The 18,965-nt window shown below is 29.1% G+C and overlaps 3 protein-coding genes across 5 annotated transcripts; 1 reads left to right on the top strand and 2 right to left on the bottom strand.

Moving 5' to 3' along the window:
- Positions 1 to 3,296: 3,296 nt before the first annotated feature.
- On the bottom strand, positions 3,297 to 16,401 carry GNBP2 (Gram-negative bacteria binding protein 2). 3 transcript variants are annotated; one of them, XM_075308671.1, is made up of 4 exons: positions 16,272 to 16,401; positions 4,196 to 4,927; positions 3,825 to 4,129; positions 3,297 to 3,765 (listed from the first exon to the last, which is right to left on the bottom strand). In XM_075308671.1, the coding sequence occupies exons 2-4, from the start codon at positions 4,893 to 4,895 to the stop codon at positions 3,565 to 3,567; spliced, it is 1,206 nt and encodes a 401-aa protein (XP_075164786.1). In that variant the 5' UTR covers positions 4,896 to 4,927; positions 16,272 to 16,401; the 3' UTR covers positions 3,297 to 3,564. The 3 variants fall into 3 exon arrangements, with proteins under 3 accessions (XP_075164786.1, XP_075164784.1, XP_075164785.1); XM_075308669.1 differs by lacking the exon at positions 16,272 to 16,401 and adding an exon at positions 5,313 to 5,498; XM_075308670.1 differs by lacking the exon at positions 16,272 to 16,401 and adding an exon at positions 5,313 to 5,431 and having other exon boundaries at positions 4,196 to 5,005.
- GNBP1 (Gram-negative bacteria binding protein 1) lies at positions 8,011 to 16,148 on the top strand. Its single transcript, XM_075308668.1, has 5 exons — positions 8,011 to 8,243; positions 8,315 to 8,936; positions 14,528 to 14,691; positions 14,752 to 15,146; positions 15,887 to 16,148. The coding sequence occupies exons 1-5, from the start codon at positions 8,111 to 8,113 to the stop codon at positions 16,067 to 16,069; spliced, it is 1,497 nt and encodes a 498-aa protein (XP_075164783.1). The 5' UTR covers positions 8,011 to 8,110; the 3' UTR covers positions 16,070 to 16,148.
- Positions 16,131 to 18,902, bottom strand: LOC142237260 (CDAN1-interacting nuclease 1). Its single transcript, XM_075308672.1, has 4 exons — positions 18,522 to 18,902; positions 18,179 to 18,461; positions 16,535 to 16,746; positions 16,131 to 16,464 (listed from the first exon to the last, which is right to left on the bottom strand). The coding sequence occupies exons 1-4, from the start codon at positions 18,779 to 18,781 to the stop codon at positions 16,323 to 16,325; spliced, it is 897 nt and encodes a 298-aa protein (XP_075164787.1). The 5' UTR covers positions 18,782 to 18,902; the 3' UTR covers positions 16,131 to 16,322.
- Between the last annotated feature and the right edge of the window lie 63 nt (positions 18,903 to 18,965).

Here is an 18,965-nt window from a genome sequence, read left to right as displayed (position 1 = left end):
GTCCAAATCCTCAAAATAATTTAGAGAAGAAGATACACCTGTGAAAAATCGATTGACATCATCAACATCCAAGTTAGAGTCCACAGAATCCTCACCAACACATCCCGAGTTACGAAGAAGCTTCCACAAGCCAGAAGAGTCCAACCCTTCAAAGAGACCAGACAAATGTTTCCTCCTAGCTTTCCTAATAACCGATTTAGCTTTATTGCGGTACTTACAATAAGTTCTCCAATTGTCCTGAGTCCTATTCGCTTGAAAAGCAGCAAAAGAAAGATCTCTAAGAGATCTTGAGAGCCTAATATCCTCAGCATGCATCCAATTCCTAACCTTACGAACCCTCCTTCTTACTATGGGCACATACGAAAATAGATCAGTAAAAAGTGAAGAAATATATGCCCACTTAGTATCAACATCCATAGCATTGAAGACAACATATGGATCAAAGTGGCCAACACATTCCATAAAACCGTCCCAATCTATGTTGTTGTAGTCTCTGTACTCAATATAGTCAGGCGAAGAAGAAAAGTTTAACGCGAGGCTGGAAATAATGAATGCGTGATCCGAAATAGACGGACACTGAGCTTGACAAGAGAAAGAACACAAGGAACGATCGCTTACCAACATATAATCAATAAGTGACGTAGTTCGCCTACCCAAATCAAAATGTGTGGGTAACGAATTATGTATAACAGATAAATCATACCTATCGCAAAAAGATCGAAGTAAACTTGATTTGGAAGGATCGAACAAATTACAATTGAAATCTCCAATCGCAAGGATGCAATTATACTGAGAGAATATATCTCGGTGAAGAGATTCAAAATACTCAATATTGCCCGTGGGTAAGTAAACCACACCGAAAAGAACCAAAATATCATCAAATCTAAGTTCCAAAAACAGAGACTCACAATGACACTCTGAAGTCTTATAAACAAGTTTATAGTTCAAACAATTCTTTATGTAGATACCCACACCACCCCCTCTAGAAGCAAATTGACGATCATTACGGCAAAGCTTATAACCAGGTATGGAAACTGCGCGGCCAGAAATATCAGCTGACAACCACGTCTCAGATATTGCAAACAAATCAAGGACACCATTATCCACAATGCATTTAAGTTCATCAAGCTTATTCGGAGGCTTAATGCTCCTACAGTTAAGATGGGATATATTGAGATTATTACTAAAAGGCAAAAGTACAGATTTAATGTAAGACCCGTCACATATAATGGGGCCAAGATTATCATCAAAGGGTGACAGACTCATACTGAAATAAGAAGGTGGGGAACCAAATAAAAATTAGATAAAAAACTATGTTTAATAAATCACTTAACAAATACATAATTATAATTTCAATCATTCAATTCAATTACGCAACTGATTGATATTACAAATTGAGATCAATATAGGAGATAAAGATTCACACTAAAATGATAAGTTATATAAATGAATGAAAAAGTGGTAGTATCAATGAACCATGTACAATGCATAATGAGAAACAACGAAGTAGAATTCCACATATTGTAGAACTATAGAATAATTCACTCAAATTCAAAAACAAAAAAAAAAGCATATCATTGTACGTAGGTTGAACAGAAAAAAACATCTATGTATATGGTTGTACGTTAGTTACTAAGTACATTTCCCTCATTGAGGAGTAAAGCACATTGTGAGGAATCATATATAACTTCCTTGCCATCAAGTAGTGTAATTTTTGCTTTAACATTGTTGGAATTCAAAATTTTAAATTTCTTGATAATGTTCTGGCGCCGGAGTTTAGAACACAAATTATTTAAGTTTGCAGCAGACGGAGTGTAATGATCGTTAAGATATACACGGCTAGTGATATCATTACCAATACCCGTCATGACATCACAGACTCTCAATGACCTGGACTTAAAATATTCCTTCATTATTTTGTCACGCAGCAAGACATCATTAAATTTAACCAAGATTTGTTTCCCATTGTTAATGTAACAAACATAATTCACATCATGCTTCGCCAGAGCAACATCATAGAAAGACGCCACAGCCGCAACAGGAGCAAATAAGTCTTTCAAGCCATCAGGTAGGCCACCAATCAAAAAATCACCACGATTCAATCTTTTGTGCAAAGAGTTATTTTCTGTTTCTAATGCAATGATTCTGGATGAAAGGGCTTCCTCAATTCGTGAAATACGCTGGTTGCATTTAGTAACATCAGATCTAATTTCAGTAAGACATTTATCCAATTGCAAGTTGACATTATCAAGAGAGTTTTTGATAGCTACAAGTTCCGCTTCATATTTAGCAATGAATACATCAAGCCTGGAGTTAACACCTTTTATTTCATCAAAAACAGCCTTGTTGCTACTACCTTTGCCCGAAAGATTCGGCTCGCACATCTCACAAACGAAAAAACATGACTTCATCGATTTCAAAGCCGACAAATCCTTGTCAGATAAATGGGCACATGAGGCATGGGTCCACTTGCAACACATTTTGCACTCGATCGAACCCTGAGATTTTGTGATAGACTCATTGCATTTTCGACAATGAGTATTTGTTTTCCCCGGCATTGTAAATTAATACAAATAACACCACCAACCAGCTCTACAACAACAGCAGCAACAGTTACGAACGAGGAAATAATGCAGGAACAGTGATAAATAATAAGTGCAACTATGCAACAAACTCCACAATTGGAACCAACAATTTCACACTATTAATTTAAGAAACTCTTCTTAGTTTCAAAATGTCCAAATAAAAGTTTTTGTTTCTTTTCAGCGCGAATGTCTAGCAATTGACAAAAGTTAATAAATATGCGAAATAAACACCGAACAACCAGCTGCGAAATGATCACACGTTCACTCAGTCATAGGGTTGCCAAAATTTTATATATTTGTCAAAATTTTATCTCAATAGAAAATTTTGACCAAATTTTATTTCTATAGAAAAATTTGACCAAATTTTATTTCTATAGAAAATTTTTGTCAACATTTTATTTCTATTGAATATTTGGCTCAACTGCAGTTTATGGACCCCTCCCCGAATTGCGTAAATTTCATATATGTTGTGTCATTTTGTGAGCTGATTCCAATGAAGTGACCCATAGCCGGAGGAAATACCCGGGTCTTGAGATATAGCCCTAAAATGGTCAATAAAAACTTGATATATCTCCTTTGTTTGTTATCCAATCTGAACCATCTTGGTATCGTATGAAAGCTTTTTTAATTCACATTTATACGCAAAACATATTTTTAAAATATAAATATAAACAATTTAGTTTGGGAGATATAAATAAAAGAAGAAATAGGTCCACTTTTAGCAAAGTTATTGAGCTTTTATTCTTAGTAAAAAAAATATATTATTGAAAAATCCAATTAGTTTTTAACAAAATATAAAATTTAAATGTAATATATCATATATGTACAAGTAGGAAATAAAAGAATTCAAAGAAAACTTAAAGAATACAAAATACGAAAGAAGTAAAACTAAAAAAGAAAAATATATAGGAAATAGTTTAATTAGAAACTTAGCAGGGAAACTTTTTTGTAGTAATTTGATATTCACTTCGATTTAGATTTATACAGCAAAAATCCTAATATAATCGATTAACATTTCCTGATTATCATCTGTCCATATAATTGTGCCATCTTTGATACCTTGCCAAAATGAACCGACAGCTTTTGGAGAAGTATTTCTCCATGGTTTTTCATTTGGATCGACTAAATTATCGGGAAACTCAATATGACCTCCAGCAGAAACACCAATCGATATGAAAAACTGCAATTAGAAAATAAATTAAATATGAATCCTTTTTCATTATATATTACAACATTTACCTCTTCATTGAACACATTTATATTGTCGGTGATTTGACCGTAATTTAAACCATCAACAGCCATAGTAATTGATTGGTTTGTCCATGTAAGGCTATATGTGTGAAAATCATTTCCAAAATGGGATTCTCCCCGATACTCCCTGAAATCTGTGGTATAATTGTCCACATTTCTAACAATACCACTGTAAAGTAGGCGGCCACCTATATCTTTCATGCCATTTGTAATTAGTAACTGATCATTTCCCCGAACAAAGGCAATTCGTATTTGTTTTTTCTCAAATGGGGCATCGTTTTGCAACATTATATCTTTGGAAAGAAATTAATAAAGATCGATTAACAAATGCTATCAATTCGAATGAAGACCATACTTACATGGCAATAACCAATCGCCTTTTGGCAATTTAGCTTTAATTTCAACTTTGCCATATTTAAATTTAAAATTATTCCTTGTATGGATATGTGATGATTGTATTGGGGGTCCATAGATCCTGGGAGGTTGCACTGTTAATTTACATTCGGCAATAATATAAAATACCGGAGTACAACGTGATCCCAAATCAATAGATTCAGTTCTTTTATTTGCAGAAGCAAATGTTGGCCTAATATGTAGGGTTCCTTCACTGAGATATATGTTTTCCCTATTGTCATCGAATATCACAAATTCTTCTGTTTGTTTCCCAATTAAAAGATTTCTTCTATCATATGACCATATATCTGTATTAATTTGGGAGCTATTGAAATTTTCTTCAAATATTAATTGATCTTTGCATATTGACGGTTTGCCTTGAACTTGGGTTTGCGTGGATATACAATGCCCAAGTTTTGGGGATTTATCATAACATTTTTGTAGCAGCTTGTTTAGAGGAGCACGTTCGTTACTTCTATTATCATTTTCTCCTATTATGATGCTTTGATACGATGTATGGGCTTCTCCATTATGATCGACTAGTACTGATATATTCACAAAATCATGGGGCCTAAGTGGCATACCCATGAAAGTTGCTGTCCAATTAGTTTGTGGCTCTACAATCAGGTCCATAAATCCGGGACACTTGCCATTGATTTTAGCCATATATAAAACTTTTTTAATACCAGCATCATCTCCTAGGAAAAGTATGAGATATTTCAACTTATTTGAAAATATTGATGTCAAGAGTCAGTCGAAGAAATTTAGAAAATTTGCTGAAAAAAGGGAAAGCGGATGGTCCCTATTAATTTTTAAACTCGTTTGCTTGAAATTCGATGAAAAAAATAAGAAGGGCGATCTAGCGGCCTCGAATATGCAAAAAATTGAGATGATTTTTTAAAATCCCTAGGGGTAGCATTTAAAATTCTAGAAATCCTAGGAATTGTTCACAATGGACTGAATAATCTAAGTGAGCCTGAAACTATATCGGGCTGCCACTTTAACTTTAGGAATTGTTGGCCCAAAAATATATAGCAGCAAACGAAAGCTGTTGTTTGAGAAATTTTTCCCATTGCAACTTACCCGGTAATGTTAAAGCAAATCCAACATTTAATAAATTCAATTTGATACTGGGTATCTCATATGCCAAGGAGGTAAAAATGTGAAATATAAATATTAGCATTTGTACAAATTCATTTGAGGAAAACATTTTTAATTTTTCTAAAACAATGGCTCAAAGATCAATGTAGTAATTAATAGATAAGAGTTAAGGGTAGATTAAAAATCCAAAATAAATTGTATATATTTCATATACAAGTACAAAACTTATAAATTGGGAGCGAGACATCCAGAAACCTGTTTTAATATATTCTCTGTATTCGAAGAGTATGCATAGTGGTACTAGATTTGTGTTTTTTTACTTGTCTTATCTTATATTTCACAGGCATAACGTCCAATTTAATGTTTTTCAGTCGTCGTTCGAGTCAGTGCAAGGCTGAAACGAAAAAAAACATGCGTCTATCGTAGCACAGTAGAAACAAATATGTTTTGAATTTGCTCCAAAACATGAATATTTCTAATATTCGTAATTTAATTACAGCAAACATATTTTTTGTTTACTAGCCGCAATTTGATGCCAATTGCATACTGACAAACCTTAGCATTTTAGAGGTCTAAAAGAATTGGCTCATATTGTCAATAAATTATGACATAAATCTACGTAGAGGACCCGTCATAATATGAACAGACACCAACAATAAAAAAAAACAACTGTGGAAAGTCTAAAGTCGGGCGGGGTCGACAATATTATACCTTGCATCACTTTGTCGATACCATATCATACCATATAGCATCATGGAATGAATATAAGAACACAAGAAACGAATATATAGTAATGATACAAAAAAAAAAAAAAGAAACAAGTATATTAACAACCAAATAAATAGTGCAATAGACCAAACACAAATGTGGCGAAATATAAAAGACTTAGTATTATAACAAAGAAAAGCTGTGATAAAATATGTGATATTTAATCATATAGAGTATAAGGATAACAAAACGATTGCTAATAAATTTAATAATTATTTTATAGAGAGTATTAAAACGATTCGCGATAATATAGATAATATACCATATGTGAACCAACTTGACAAATTCCAAATTTAAATATATGTAGTACATTAAAATCAAAACCAGATTTCAATAAAATAAACATTAAAATGATAATAGATACATGGGACAAAACTGGTTATATTCTATTAAAAATTATAAACAAATCACTTGAGACAGGCGAATTTCCCGCAAATTGGAAAGAGTCATTGCTTACACCAATAGAGAAAGTTTCTAAAAAAAAAGATAATAGAAAAAATAGTTCATGAGCAACTTGAAAAATATATGGAAGAAAATAACCTGTTCTCAAAATATCAATCCGGATTTCGTAAAAACCACTCTTGTGAAACAGCTGTGAACTATGTAATAAATAGTTGGGAGAATATAGATAAGAATAGAAAGATTATGGCACTATTTTTAGACTTTAAACGAGCATTTGAAACCATTGACAGAGAAATACTAATACAAAACTTATTTAACTATGGCATCCAAGATAAAGAACTGAAGAGGTTTATATCTTATCTTGAAGGAAGAAGACAAGTTACAAACGTGAATGGTACACGATCTGAATCGGTGGGCAATGACTTTGGGGTCCCACATGGATCGATTCTAGGAGCATTGCTGTTCATTATATATAAATGATATGCCAAATATACTAAATAAATCGGAGATTATACTTTATGCGGATGATACATTAATTCAAGCAACGAATGTTATGATAATCTTGTATATGATATAGACAATATAAATGTTTGGTTAAAAAAAATAAGTTAAAATTAAACGAATCGAAAACTAAAATAATGGAAATAAACACCCAGTCAGAAATTTACGATGGTTATCATTATTGAGGAACATTATCCTATTATAAATCAATTCCTATCAACAATAATACCTCCATTACTCATTAAAAACCATTGGACATTGATGGAACATGCATTTTCAACGACAATTTTATGGAAAATTTACTATTTAAAAACCGTCAATTAATTTGTTTAACAAGTGTTGTTTCAACGTTGGCTTCCAACGCTGTTACAACGCTCAATATTTATAACCATCCTAAATTTCTCACTGGGTAACATTGCTTTTGCATCATTACTGATAGTACCTCCATATGCGGTGTGTTTTTTTTTTGTGTTTCGGGAAAGAAATGTGCGTGTAGTTTTTAGTTTTGATGTACTTTATTTCAAAGCTATCAATGTATGGTCCAAGAGGGCTTAATTGATTAAATAAATGTTTGAATTGAATTGAATAAATAATAGCAACCTGAATACTGCGAACAACAAATACATGATCGGGAGGACGGACACCAAGGGCTAAACTGACTCAGGAGGTGGTTCTGAGTCGATCGGTATGTATTTTATGGATCATTATTTCTACCATTATGTGGTTTAGGATGCTGTGCCAATACTTATGCGTGGCACTGTATATGAATATCTTAAAGAGGGTAACTGTTTTGCATACGAATCGTTATATATTTATCGATTCGTAATATTCCGAACTTTTTAATTGCATATACCACTGTGCCGTAGTATTAAATTTGTTTTCTTACGTTTCGTTTCACGATTCTTAAGCTGTTTGTCTTTACACTCTCTGGGTTCTTACAATTGATAACTTGGTATGGGATTCCCATTTTGCAACGAAGCGCTCAAAACCTTTCAGCATGCCATATATAGTGTATTTTAAAGCACCATTCATTAATGATGTGTCGTATTTATTGCTTGAATTGAATGTGAGTGTAGACGTAAAGGTATATCTCTATTTAGTTTTAAAAAATGGTTAAGGAAGCATATCGATTCGCGTTTGTTATTGTAAATGTAATTCAATTTGCATTATTTGTATCGTGTTTCAATGTGGAACAAGTTAAATTTGAACTGCTTGATGAAAAATTTCGTTTGTCAATACCAAGTATGTACACCAATACCACCAATCAGTCCAAAGAAACAATATTATAAATTGGAATTATCGAACATTTTTAGATGATCCTGACATCAAATGGGTAGGTTTCAATGTGAACATAAACAGAGAATTTCGTTCATTTGAAGCAGGACAACTATCTGGTCTGGTGGGAATGCCAAGAGATCGTGTGTGGTCCTATGAATTTGAACGCTCATTAAAAGACACAGATCTTGTTTATGTTTGGTTGGCAGTGCAATACAATAATGTTATATTCCGAGATAAACAAGGTCCCATATCGGTTGGTGCGGTTCGCACAGGTAATCCTCATTATGTGATACCTACTAGTACGACGACATCGACGACTACTACGACAACCACACGTAAGCCTACAACTGCCATATTTGGTTCTAATCCTAATAAAGATGGCAAAGATACATCTGGTAAAGAATGTTATGCCTCGGTTACTGTCGTCCAAAAGAATGCCAAAAGAATTTGCAAAGGTGATCTTATATTTGAAGACCATTTCGATCAATTTAATACAGAACGTTGGACAAATGAAGTGTATATACCCATAAATTCCGGTGATTCAGAATTTGTTTTATATAATGCAACAGCTTTCGTTGATGATAGTGGCGTACTTGAAATACCAGCACAATTGTATGAAGGAAAAATCAATAGAGGTGTAATTGATTTGGGACAAAGGTAAATATGCAAGAACTTTTGTTTTTTTTTGTTAAAACTGGGTATTAAGTTTATTTCTATAGAAAAATTTGTCAAAATTTCATTTCTATAGAAAGTTTTGTTAAAATTTTATTTTTATAAAGAATTTGGTAAAATATTATTTCTATAGAAAAATTTGTCAAACTTTTATTTCTATAGAAAATTTTGTCAAAATTTTATTTTTATAGAAAATTTTGTCAAAATTTTATTTCTGTAAAAAATTTTGTCAATATTTTATTTCTATAGAAAATTTTGTCAAAATTTTATTTCTATAGAAAATTTTGTCAAAATTTTATTTCTATAGAAAATTTTGTCAAAATTTTATTTCTATAGAAAATTTTGTCAAAATTTTATTTCTATAGAAAATTTTGTCAAAATTTTATTTCTATAGAAAATTTTGTCAAAATTTTATTTCTCTAGAAAATTTTGTCAAAATATTATTTCTATAGAAAATTTTGTCAAAATATTTTTTCTATAGAAAATTTTGTCAAAATTTTATTTCTATAGAAAGTTTTGTTAAAATTTTATTTCTATAGAAAATTTTGTCAAAATTTTATTTCTCTAGAAAATTTTGTCAAAATATTATTTCTATAGAAAAATTTTCTATAGAAAATTTTGTCAAAATTTTATTTCTATAGAAATTTTTGTCAAAATTTTATTTCTATAGAAAATTTTGTTAAAATTTTATTTCTATAGAAAAATTTGTCAAAATTTTACTTCTCAAGAAAAATTTGTCAAAATTTTATTTCTATAGAAAATTTTGTCAAAATTTTATTTCTATAGAAAATTTTGTCAAAATTTTATTTCTATAGAAAATTTTGTCAAAATTTTATTTCTATAGAAAATTTTGTCAAAATTTTATTTCTATAGACAATGTTGTTACAATATTATTTCTATAGAAAATTTTGTCAAAATTTTATTTCTACAGAAAATTCTGTCACAATATTATTTCTATAGAAAATTTTGTCAAAATTTTGTTTCTATAGAAAGTTTTGTCAAAATTTTATTTCTATGGAAAATTTTGTTAAAATTTTATTGCTATAGAAAATTTTGTCAAAATTTTATTTCTATAGAAAATTGTGTCAAAATTTTATTTCTATAGAAAATTTTGTCAAAATTTTATTTCTATAGAAAATTTTGTCAAAATTTTATTTCTATAGAACATTTTATAAAAAGTTTATTTCTATAGAAGATTTTGTAAAAAGTTTATTTCTATAGAAGCTTTTGTCAAAATTTTATTTCTATAGAAAAATTTGTAATTTTTTTTCATTTTTGTTGTTTTTGATTGCAGCTTAAAACCATGCATTGACTAAACTACAAGTGTAGCTTAACCAACAGAGGAAAAGAATGTTTGTCAAATTTATTTGGGCAAAGCCCTATAGACTGCAAGATGGTTGAATGGACGCACGTTTCGGAATAACCACATTCCTCATCAGCATCCTCTACTTGCAGCAAAACTATGAACCAATTATCAGAATAAATTCAGGCAGTTTGTCAAAATATTTTGTCAAAATTTTATTTCTCTAGAAAATTTTGTCACAATATTATTTCTATAGAAAATTTTGTCAAAATTTTATTTCTATAGAAAATTTTGTTAAAATTTTGTCAACATTTTATTTCGGAAGAAAATGTTGTCAAAATTTTATTTCTATAGAAAATCTTGTCAAAATTTTATTTCTATAGAAAATTTTGTCAAAATTTTATTTCAATAGAAAATTTTGTCAAAATTTTATTTCTATAGAAAATTTTGTCAAAATTTTATTTCTCTAGAAAATCTTGTCAAAAATTTATTTCTATAGAAAATTTTGTCAAAATTTTATTTCTCTAGAAAATTTTGTCACAATATTATTTCTATAGAAAATGTTGTCAAAATTTTATTTCTATAGAAAGTTTTGTCAAAATTTTATTTCTATGGAAAATTTTGTTAAAATTTTATTTCTATAGAATATTTTGTTAAAATTTTATTTCTATAGAAAATTTAGTCAAAATGTTATTTCTATAGAAAATTTTGTCAAAATTTTATTTCTATAGAAAATTTTGTCAAAATTTTATTTCTATAGAAAATTTTGTCAAAATTTTATTTCTATAGAAAATTTTTTCAAAAGTTTATTTCTATAGAAAATTTTGTCAAAATATGTTGTCAAAATTTTGTCACAATATTATTTCTATAGAAAATGTTGTCAAAATTTTATTTCTATAGAAAGTTTTGTCATAATTTTATTTCTATGGACAATTTTGTCAAAATTTTATTTCTATAGAAATTTTTGTCAAAATTTTATTTCTATAGAAAATTTTGTTAAAATTTTATTTCTATAGAAAAATTTGTCAAAATTTTACTTCTCAAGAAAAATTTGTCAAAATTTTATTTCTATAGAAAATTTTGTCAAAATTTTATTTCTATAGAAAATTTTGTCAAAATTTTATTTCTATAGAAAATTTTGTCAAAATTTTATTTCTATAGACAATGTTGTTACAATACTATTTCTATAGAAATATTTTGTCAAAATTTTATTTCTATAGAAAATTCTGTCACAATATTATTTCTATAGAAAATTTTGTCAAAATTTTGTTTCTATAGAAAGTTTTGTCAAAATTTTATTTCTATGGAAAATTTTGTTAAAATTTTATTGCTATAGAAAATTTTGTCAAAATTTTATTTCTATAGAAAATTGTGTCAAAATTTTATTTCTATAGAAAATTTTGTCAAAATTTTATTTCTATAGAACATTTTATAAAAAGTTTATTTCTATAGAAGATTTTGTAAAAAGTTTATTTCTATAGAAGCTTTTGTCAAAATTTTATTTCTATAGAAAAATTTGTAATTTTTTTTCATTTTTGTTGTTTTTGATTGCAGCTTAAAACCATGCATTGACTAAACTACAAGTGTAGCTTAACCAACAGAGGAAAAGAATGTTTGTCAAATTTATTTGGGCAAAGCCCTATAGACTGCAAGATGGTTGAATGGACGCACGTTTAGGAATAACCACATTCCTCATCAGCATGAAATAAAATTTTGACAAAATTTTATTTCTATAGAAAGTTTTGTTAAAATTTTATTTCTATGGAAAATATTGTTAAAATTTTATTTCTATAGAATATTTTGTTAAAATTTTATTTCTATAGAAAATTTAGTCAAAATGTTATTTCTATAGAAAATTTTGTCAAAATTTTATTTCTATAGAAAATTTTGTCAAAATTTTATTTCTATAGAAAATTTTGTCAAAATTTTATTTCTATAGAAAATTTTGTCAAAATTTTATTTCTATAGAAAATTTTTTCAAAAGTTTATTTCTATAGAAAATTTTGTCAAAATATGTTGTCAAAATTTTGTCACAATATTATTTCTATAGAAAATGTTGTCAAAATTTTATTTCTATAGAAAGTTTTGTCATAATTTTATTTCTATGGAAAATTTTGTCAAAATTTTATTTCTATAGAAAATTTTGTCAAAATTTTATTTCTATAGAAAATTTTGTTAAAATTTTATTTCTATAGAAAATTTTGTCAAAATTTTATTTCTATGGAAAATTTTGTCAAAATTTTATTTTATGGAAAATTTTGTCAAAATTTTATTTCTATACAAAATTTTGTAAATTTTTTTCATTGTTGTTGTTTTTGATTGCAGCTTAAAACCATGCATTGACTAAACTACATGTGCAGCTTAACCAACAGAGGAAAAGAATGTTTGTCAAATTTATTTGGGTAAAGCCCTATAGACTGCATGATGGTTGAATGGACGCACGTTTCGGAATAACCACATTCCTCATCAACATCCTCTACTTGCAGCAAAACTATGAACCAATTATCAAAATAAATTCAGGCAGTTCACTAAACCCAAAAGGGAACCACACGTGAACCTTCCGAAAAAAGGTTTACGCGATAGCAGGCTTATGCCAAAATAAATTCGTACAAACATATCTCTTTTCCTTTGCCACCGTCAAATCATCGATTTGAGTGCAGTTGCAGTTATTTCTATAGAAAATTTGGTCAAATTTTTATTTTTACAGAAAATTTTATCAAAATTTTATTTCTTCAAGAAAATTTTGTCAAAATTTTATTTCTACAAGAAAATTTGGTCAAAATTATATTTCTATATAAAAATTTGGCAAAATTTTATTTCTATAGAAAATTTTTTCAAAATTTTATTTCTATAGAAAATTTTGTCAAAATTTTATTTCTGTAGAAAATTTTGTGAAAATTTTATATCTGTAGAAAATTTTGTCAAAATTTTATATCTGTAGAAAATGTTGTCAAAATTTTATTTCTATAGAAAGTTTTGTCAATATTTTATTTCTATGGAAAATTTTGTCAAAATTTTATTTCTATAGAAAATTTTGTCAAAATTTTATTTCTATAGAAGATTTTGTCAAAATTTTATTTCTATAGAAAATTTTGTCAAAATTTTATTTCTATAGAATGTTTTGTCATAATTTTATTTCTATGGAAAATTTTGTCAAAATTTTATTTCTATAGAAAATTTTGTCAAAATTTTATTTCTATAGAAAATTTTGTGAAAATTTTATATCTGTAGAAAATTTTGTCTAAATTTTATATCTGTAGAAAATTTTGTCAAAATTTTATTTCTATAGAAAATTATGTCAAAATTTTATTTCTATAGAAAATTATGTCAAAATTTTTTTTATGGAAAAGTTTGTCAAAATTTTATTTCTATAGCAAATTTTGTCAAAATTTTATTTTTGTAGATAATTTTGTCAAAATTTTATTTCTATAGAAAATTTTGTCAAAATTTTATTTCTATAGAAAGTTTTGTTAAAATTTTATTTCTATAGAAAATGTTGTCAAAATTTTATTTCTATAGAATTTTTTTTTCAAAATTTTATTTCTATAGAATTTTTTTTTTCAAAATTTTATTTCTATTGAATATTTTGCCTAAATTTTATTTTATTTTTCGATTTTTGAGCATCTGCAACATAAGTCCAAAATGCTATGGGTGAGGTAGCACTGCAACCGTCTCACCCACCAATATCTGATAAAGTGCAGATGGTTAAACCACCCAAATCATGCCACATCCATGAGGGTAACATCCACGGATGCCACAGTTGGTAGCAATTTTCTATAGAAATAAAATTTTCGGTAGAAATAAATTTTTTATAAAATTTTCCATGGAAAAAAATTTTGACAAGAATATCTATAGAAATAAAATTTTGACAAAAATTTCTATAGAAATAAAATTTTGACAAAAATTTCTATAGAAATAAAATTTTGACAAAAGTTTCTATAGAAATAAAATTTTGACAAAATTTTCTATAGAAATAAAATTTTGACTAAAAAATTATACCTCCTTGATGCAAATTTTATTATGTCTTGATGGGGAATAGTCCAAAAGAACATTCTACAAAGTTTGTATTCTTTAAAATGGATTATTAAAGAAAAGTGATGGTGAAAATGGCGATTTAAGCTGCTAAGCTCGAACTTAATACCCACCTTTACGAGGGTATTGCAGCCAATGCAAATATGTATGTACGTATTTTGATCAAATTTTAAATAATATTCATAATTCAAATCAAGTAGTAGCGATTTAAATATTAAAAATAGCATTTTCATTATGTCAGATGTACCAAAAACAATGATAACAACTGTCACCTGATAGCCAGGACAAATTGGTATTTGCCACCTATTATATCGGGACGCATAAGTTCCGAAAATTCATTCAATTTCAAATATGGACGAATTGAAGTTAAAGCGAAATTACCAAAAGGCGATTGGTTAGTACCACGTAAGTATTTATAATGATACGAATGTAGATAGTTAATAAATTTACTTTGTATATTTTAAGTTATCCTATTGGAGCCCCATTTAAATAAATATGGATCAGATTACTATCGGAATGGGGAAATACGTATTGCATTCAGCCGTGGTAATAATGATTTACAATTAGATGACATGGACATTGGTGGCAAACGTTTGTTTGGTGGTGTGGTTCTAAGCAGGATTGCAGAGAATAGGCATGATTTTATGGTGAATGTAACTCTGAATGATGTCGATGGTTCTTCTGAACATTTTGGCGACAAGTTCCATTTGTATTCACTGATATGGAAACCAGACGAATTGCTCTTTTCCATCGATGGCTATACATATGGTAAAATTCAAACTAATTTCAAGAGAATACTTAATGACAATGATCATCAAAATTGGAAGATAGGTGATGATGATGCACCTTTGGATCAAATGGTAAGTCAGTGAAATAGTCCGAATTTTGGAAATAGGAGAGTAAAGTCTATTTAATAATACTTGATATAATCAATACAAGATTTTCACCTAAAGATGGGTACTAAGTTTGAGTTTAGCCGCTAAAATCAAAAGTATAAAATTATACCTCTCTGATGCAAATTATATTACAACTTGATGGGCAGTAGCCCAAAGCAACTTTTCATAAAGTTTATAATTTTTTTAATGGATCATTAATGAAAAGTAATCGTGAAAAATCTAATACCCACCTTAAAAGTGAAAACATTTTTAAAATTGCCGAAGTGTAGTTGTAAATATTTGTGGGTGATATATCTAAATCTAAAGAAAGCTAATTTTTGAAAAAGGTCTGTTGCTACTTCATCCGATCCGATGCAATAAAGAAAATACTTACACAAAAAAAATCTGATTCAATCACGAAATTAATTTATCCAATTAATTTTTTAATTCAAATGTCTTCAATCACAGAAATGATAGTATCAATTTAAAAAATTAATTGAACGTTAATTAAAAAATTATTTGATCCAATTAAAAAATTTATTGATACTATTAATTTTTGTGATCAATATTTGTTTCAATTAAAAAATTGTTGAATCAATTAAAATTTTAATTGAATATTTTTAAAACTCAATTAAGACTTTAATTAGAAAAATGTTCGTGAATTGTATATTGAATCATTTCATATTTATAAAGTAATAATTTTAACCAATTGATATCTTTTGCAGTTCTTTTTAACACTCGGATTATCCGCTGGTGGTCATGGGGATTTTCCACAACATGTTATGAAACCCTGGCAGAATACATCGCCTAAGGCCACATTAAAGTTTAACGAGAATCGTTTAGATTGGTCAACTTCATGGCAGGATCCATCATTGAAAGTAGATTATGTGCGAGTGTATGCGGTATAAAAATAAAAATTCCATACTGTCCTATTTCCCCACATTAATAAAAATAAAAAATTATTTAACCTATTTTTAGAAATCATAATCATTGAATATTTTTAATATAGACATAACATTATAAAAAAATTAAATTAATAACCAAAGAAGAAAATTATTTGTCTGTACTGTTGTAACGTGTACTAACTACATGTAAAAAATAGATACGTACGACAATATAAAGGATATTCTCTAATTTTGTTTAGTTTTGTCAACGAGATTTTCAAGCATCATTTAAGTCGAGCAATTTAATATCGTCTATGGCAGGAAAATCATCTAAAACTTTTATTCCGATATTGTTGTCAGGTAACGTGGTTGTTTCTTCATGGTATCCGAACCAATAAATAACAATGCCGGAACCAAATCTAAAAATTGCATTCAAAACAATAAAATTAGTTGCCATATGAAAGCTAATGACAAAAACAAAAAAATCACCTATTGCAATAGCTGTTTAGTTGCTGTTGTATGTATGACTTATGTGTTTGGACATTACCAAAGTTGGCTTTACTTTCAATCCAATTTATAACCTCTCCTTTGTAAAGAAACGGCAACAACATTTTAATATCAGGCGTTTTATCATAACCTAGACGTCGTAGATCATGCTCATCGTAATAGTGCATTCCAGCTAATGTTGCCATTTGTTTTAGCTAAAAAATAAGAAATTACTAAATAATATTTTTCAAATATATGAATTATATAATTTTGTGTGTTTCACAGTCATATATTCAAGGAATTGTTAAAATTTTTTTTTAATTTAAAATAAATTAAAGAAAAAGTAACATTGAAAATGAAAATTTTACCTAATAAAAGTCTTTATATACTGGAGTTTCCAATGGCAATATTAAAAAGCAATACCCTTTCTTGTGTGGATTGTTTTGGTGAATTTAGTTCAACAAAAATGTATACAAACCAAAGGTTTTTATACCATCTACCATAGGATGGGGGTATATTAACTTTATCATTCCATTTGTAACACATCGAAATATTGCTCTAATATTTCGATGGTGTAATTCAGAGTCGATCTAGCCACGTCTGTCCGTCCGTCCGTCTGTTGAAATCACCCTAACTTTCAAACGAAACAAGCTATCGACTTAAAACTTGGCGTAAGTAGTTGTTATTGATGTATGTCGAATGGTATTGCAAATGGGCCATATCGCACCACTTTTACGTATAGCCTCCATATAAACCGACCTCCAGATTTGGCTTGCGGAGACTCTATGAGAAGCAAATTTGATCCGATCCGGTTGAAATTTAGTACGTGGGGTTAGTATTTGGTCTCTAACAACCATGGAAAAATGTATCCATATCGGTCCATAATTATATGTAGCCCCCATATTAACCGATCCCCAAATTTTACCTCCGGAGCCTCTTAGAGGAGCAAATTTCATCCAATTCAGTTGACATTTTTTATTTTGTGTAAGTATATGGACACTAACAACCATGCACAAATTAGTCCATATTGGCCCATAATTATATATAGCCCCCATATAAACCGATCCCCAGATTTGACTTCCGGAGCCAAACTTCATCAGACTTAGTTAAAATTTGGTACATTGTGCTGGTATATGGCCGCTAACCACCATGCCAAACTTGGTCTATTTCGGTATATATTTATATATAGCCCCAACCACAATATCGGTTCATAATTGTATGTAACCCCCATTTAAAGCGACACCCATATTTCAATTCCGTCACTCTAATTACGGCGCAAAAGTTCATATCGGTTCGTAATTATTTGGAGCCATCTCTATATATACCGTTCTTTGTCTGATATATACCACGTATGGACTAACTTACAATTTAGAAGACGATGTTAAGAAGTTTTAAGATACCTTGCCATCGGTAAGTATTACCATAAACCCAAATAATTCGATTATGGATGACAGCCTTTAATAAAAAACTTTCTACGCAATCCATGATGGAGGGTATATAAGATTCGGCCTAGCCGAACTTACAGCCATATATACTTGTTAAATGTTCGTAATGAAAGTCGTATATAGCTCATGTAATTTTTCCAAAAGTTTAACTAAAGAGGTTTTCTTTATGGGGTTGTAAATGTAAATTATGGGAATTTCTTACTTTGAACTCGTATTCCTCTCCCAGAACTCTTCTCCTCAAATCAATCATCGGTCCATCCTGGGAATCGCTGCAAACGCACTGAGCCACATTTGCCGACAATTGGGGATCTTCTATTAGGTGAGGCGAGCGAATCATCTGCGTTAATTTTTCTTTTGCCGTTATATGGTATTTTACTTTTAGCAGAGAACGGCACATCATTACGGGACCTATTCCCACTTCACGGGCTATGTCCAAAAGAATATTTCGACAATGAGGATTGGAATTTTGACGGAGATCTTCGTACCTAGGAAGAGTGCAAATCAATGATATTAAGGAACACTTCATATGCAGCACCTCGTCTTACATTTTTAGATAGTTTTTTGCATTAGCATCATATCGCCAGTATTGTGAACGCATACGACTTGTTGATATAGTTTCCAGAATACATTTCAGAGTTAGTTTTTCAAATTCTGGGAACTTTTCTAACAATTCCATTTCACAGTCAATGGCGAGACCAGGATATTTCTCAATGAAATTGCATATCTGATCATATTCACAAGCTTTGACGATACGTCGTTTATTTGGTTTTGTTGTGGATTCCTTTGGACATTCTAGGTCATCCATATTCTCAGATTGTAGGTTAAAATATTAAAGCTTTAACATATTACTTTAAAACAGAAATCACTAATAATATAAACAAAACGAGCAAGGATTAGAAATCTCCATGAACTACGTTTCAATGTTGCCAGAAAATTATTTAGCACAATTTTGAAACAAGGTGGCATTGATGAAACAGATGTCTCATAGC

Source organism: Haematobia irritans, chromosome 4 (genome assembly GCF_050003625.1).
Source record: "Haematobia irritans isolate KBUSLIRL chromosome 4, ASM5000362v1, whole genome shotgun sequence".
Lineage (NCBI taxonomy): Eukaryota > Metazoa > Arthropoda > Insecta > Diptera > Muscidae > Haematobia > Haematobia irritans.
This window is presented reverse-complemented; position numbering and strand designations above follow the sequence as displayed.

Bases quoted from the DNA above. Each gene is read 5' to 3' on its own strand.
- GNBP2 (XM_075308669.1), bottom strand. From the start codon at position 5,439: ATGTTTTCCTCAAATGAATTTGTACAAATGCTAATATTTATATTTCAC. The intron at 4,130-4,195 runs GTAAGTATGGTC...TTCTTTCCAAAG, and splicing joins AGGCGATTGGTTATTGCCAT to ATATAATGTTGCAAAACGAT. The intron at 3,766-3,824 runs GTAAATGTTGTA...TTCTAATTGCAG, and splicing joins TAAATGTGTTCAATGAAGAG to TTTTTCATATCGATTGGTGT.
- GNBP1 (XM_075308668.1), top strand. From the start codon at position 8,111: ATGGTTAAGGAAGCATATCGATTCGCGTTTGTTATTGTAAATGTAATT. The intron at 8,937-14,527 runs GTAAATATGCAA...TCATTATGTCAG, and splicing joins GTAATTGATTTGGGACAAAG to ATGTACCAAAAACAATGATA. The intron at 14,692-14,751 runs GTAAGTATTTAT...GTATATTTTAAG, and splicing joins AGGCGATTGGTTAGTACCAC to TTATCCTATTGGAGCCCCAT.
- LOC142237260 (XM_075308672.1), bottom strand. From the start codon at position 18,781: ATGGATGACCTAGAATGTCCAAAGGAATCCACAACAAAACCAAATAAA. The intron at 18,462-18,521 runs GTAAGACGAGGT...CACTCTTCCTAG, and splicing joins GCAAAAAACTATCTAAAAAT to GTACGAAGATCTCCGTCAAA. The intron at 16,465-16,534 runs GTGATTTTTTTG...TGCAATTTTTAG, and splicing joins CTAAACAGCTATTGCAATAG to ATTTGGTTCCGGCATTGTTA.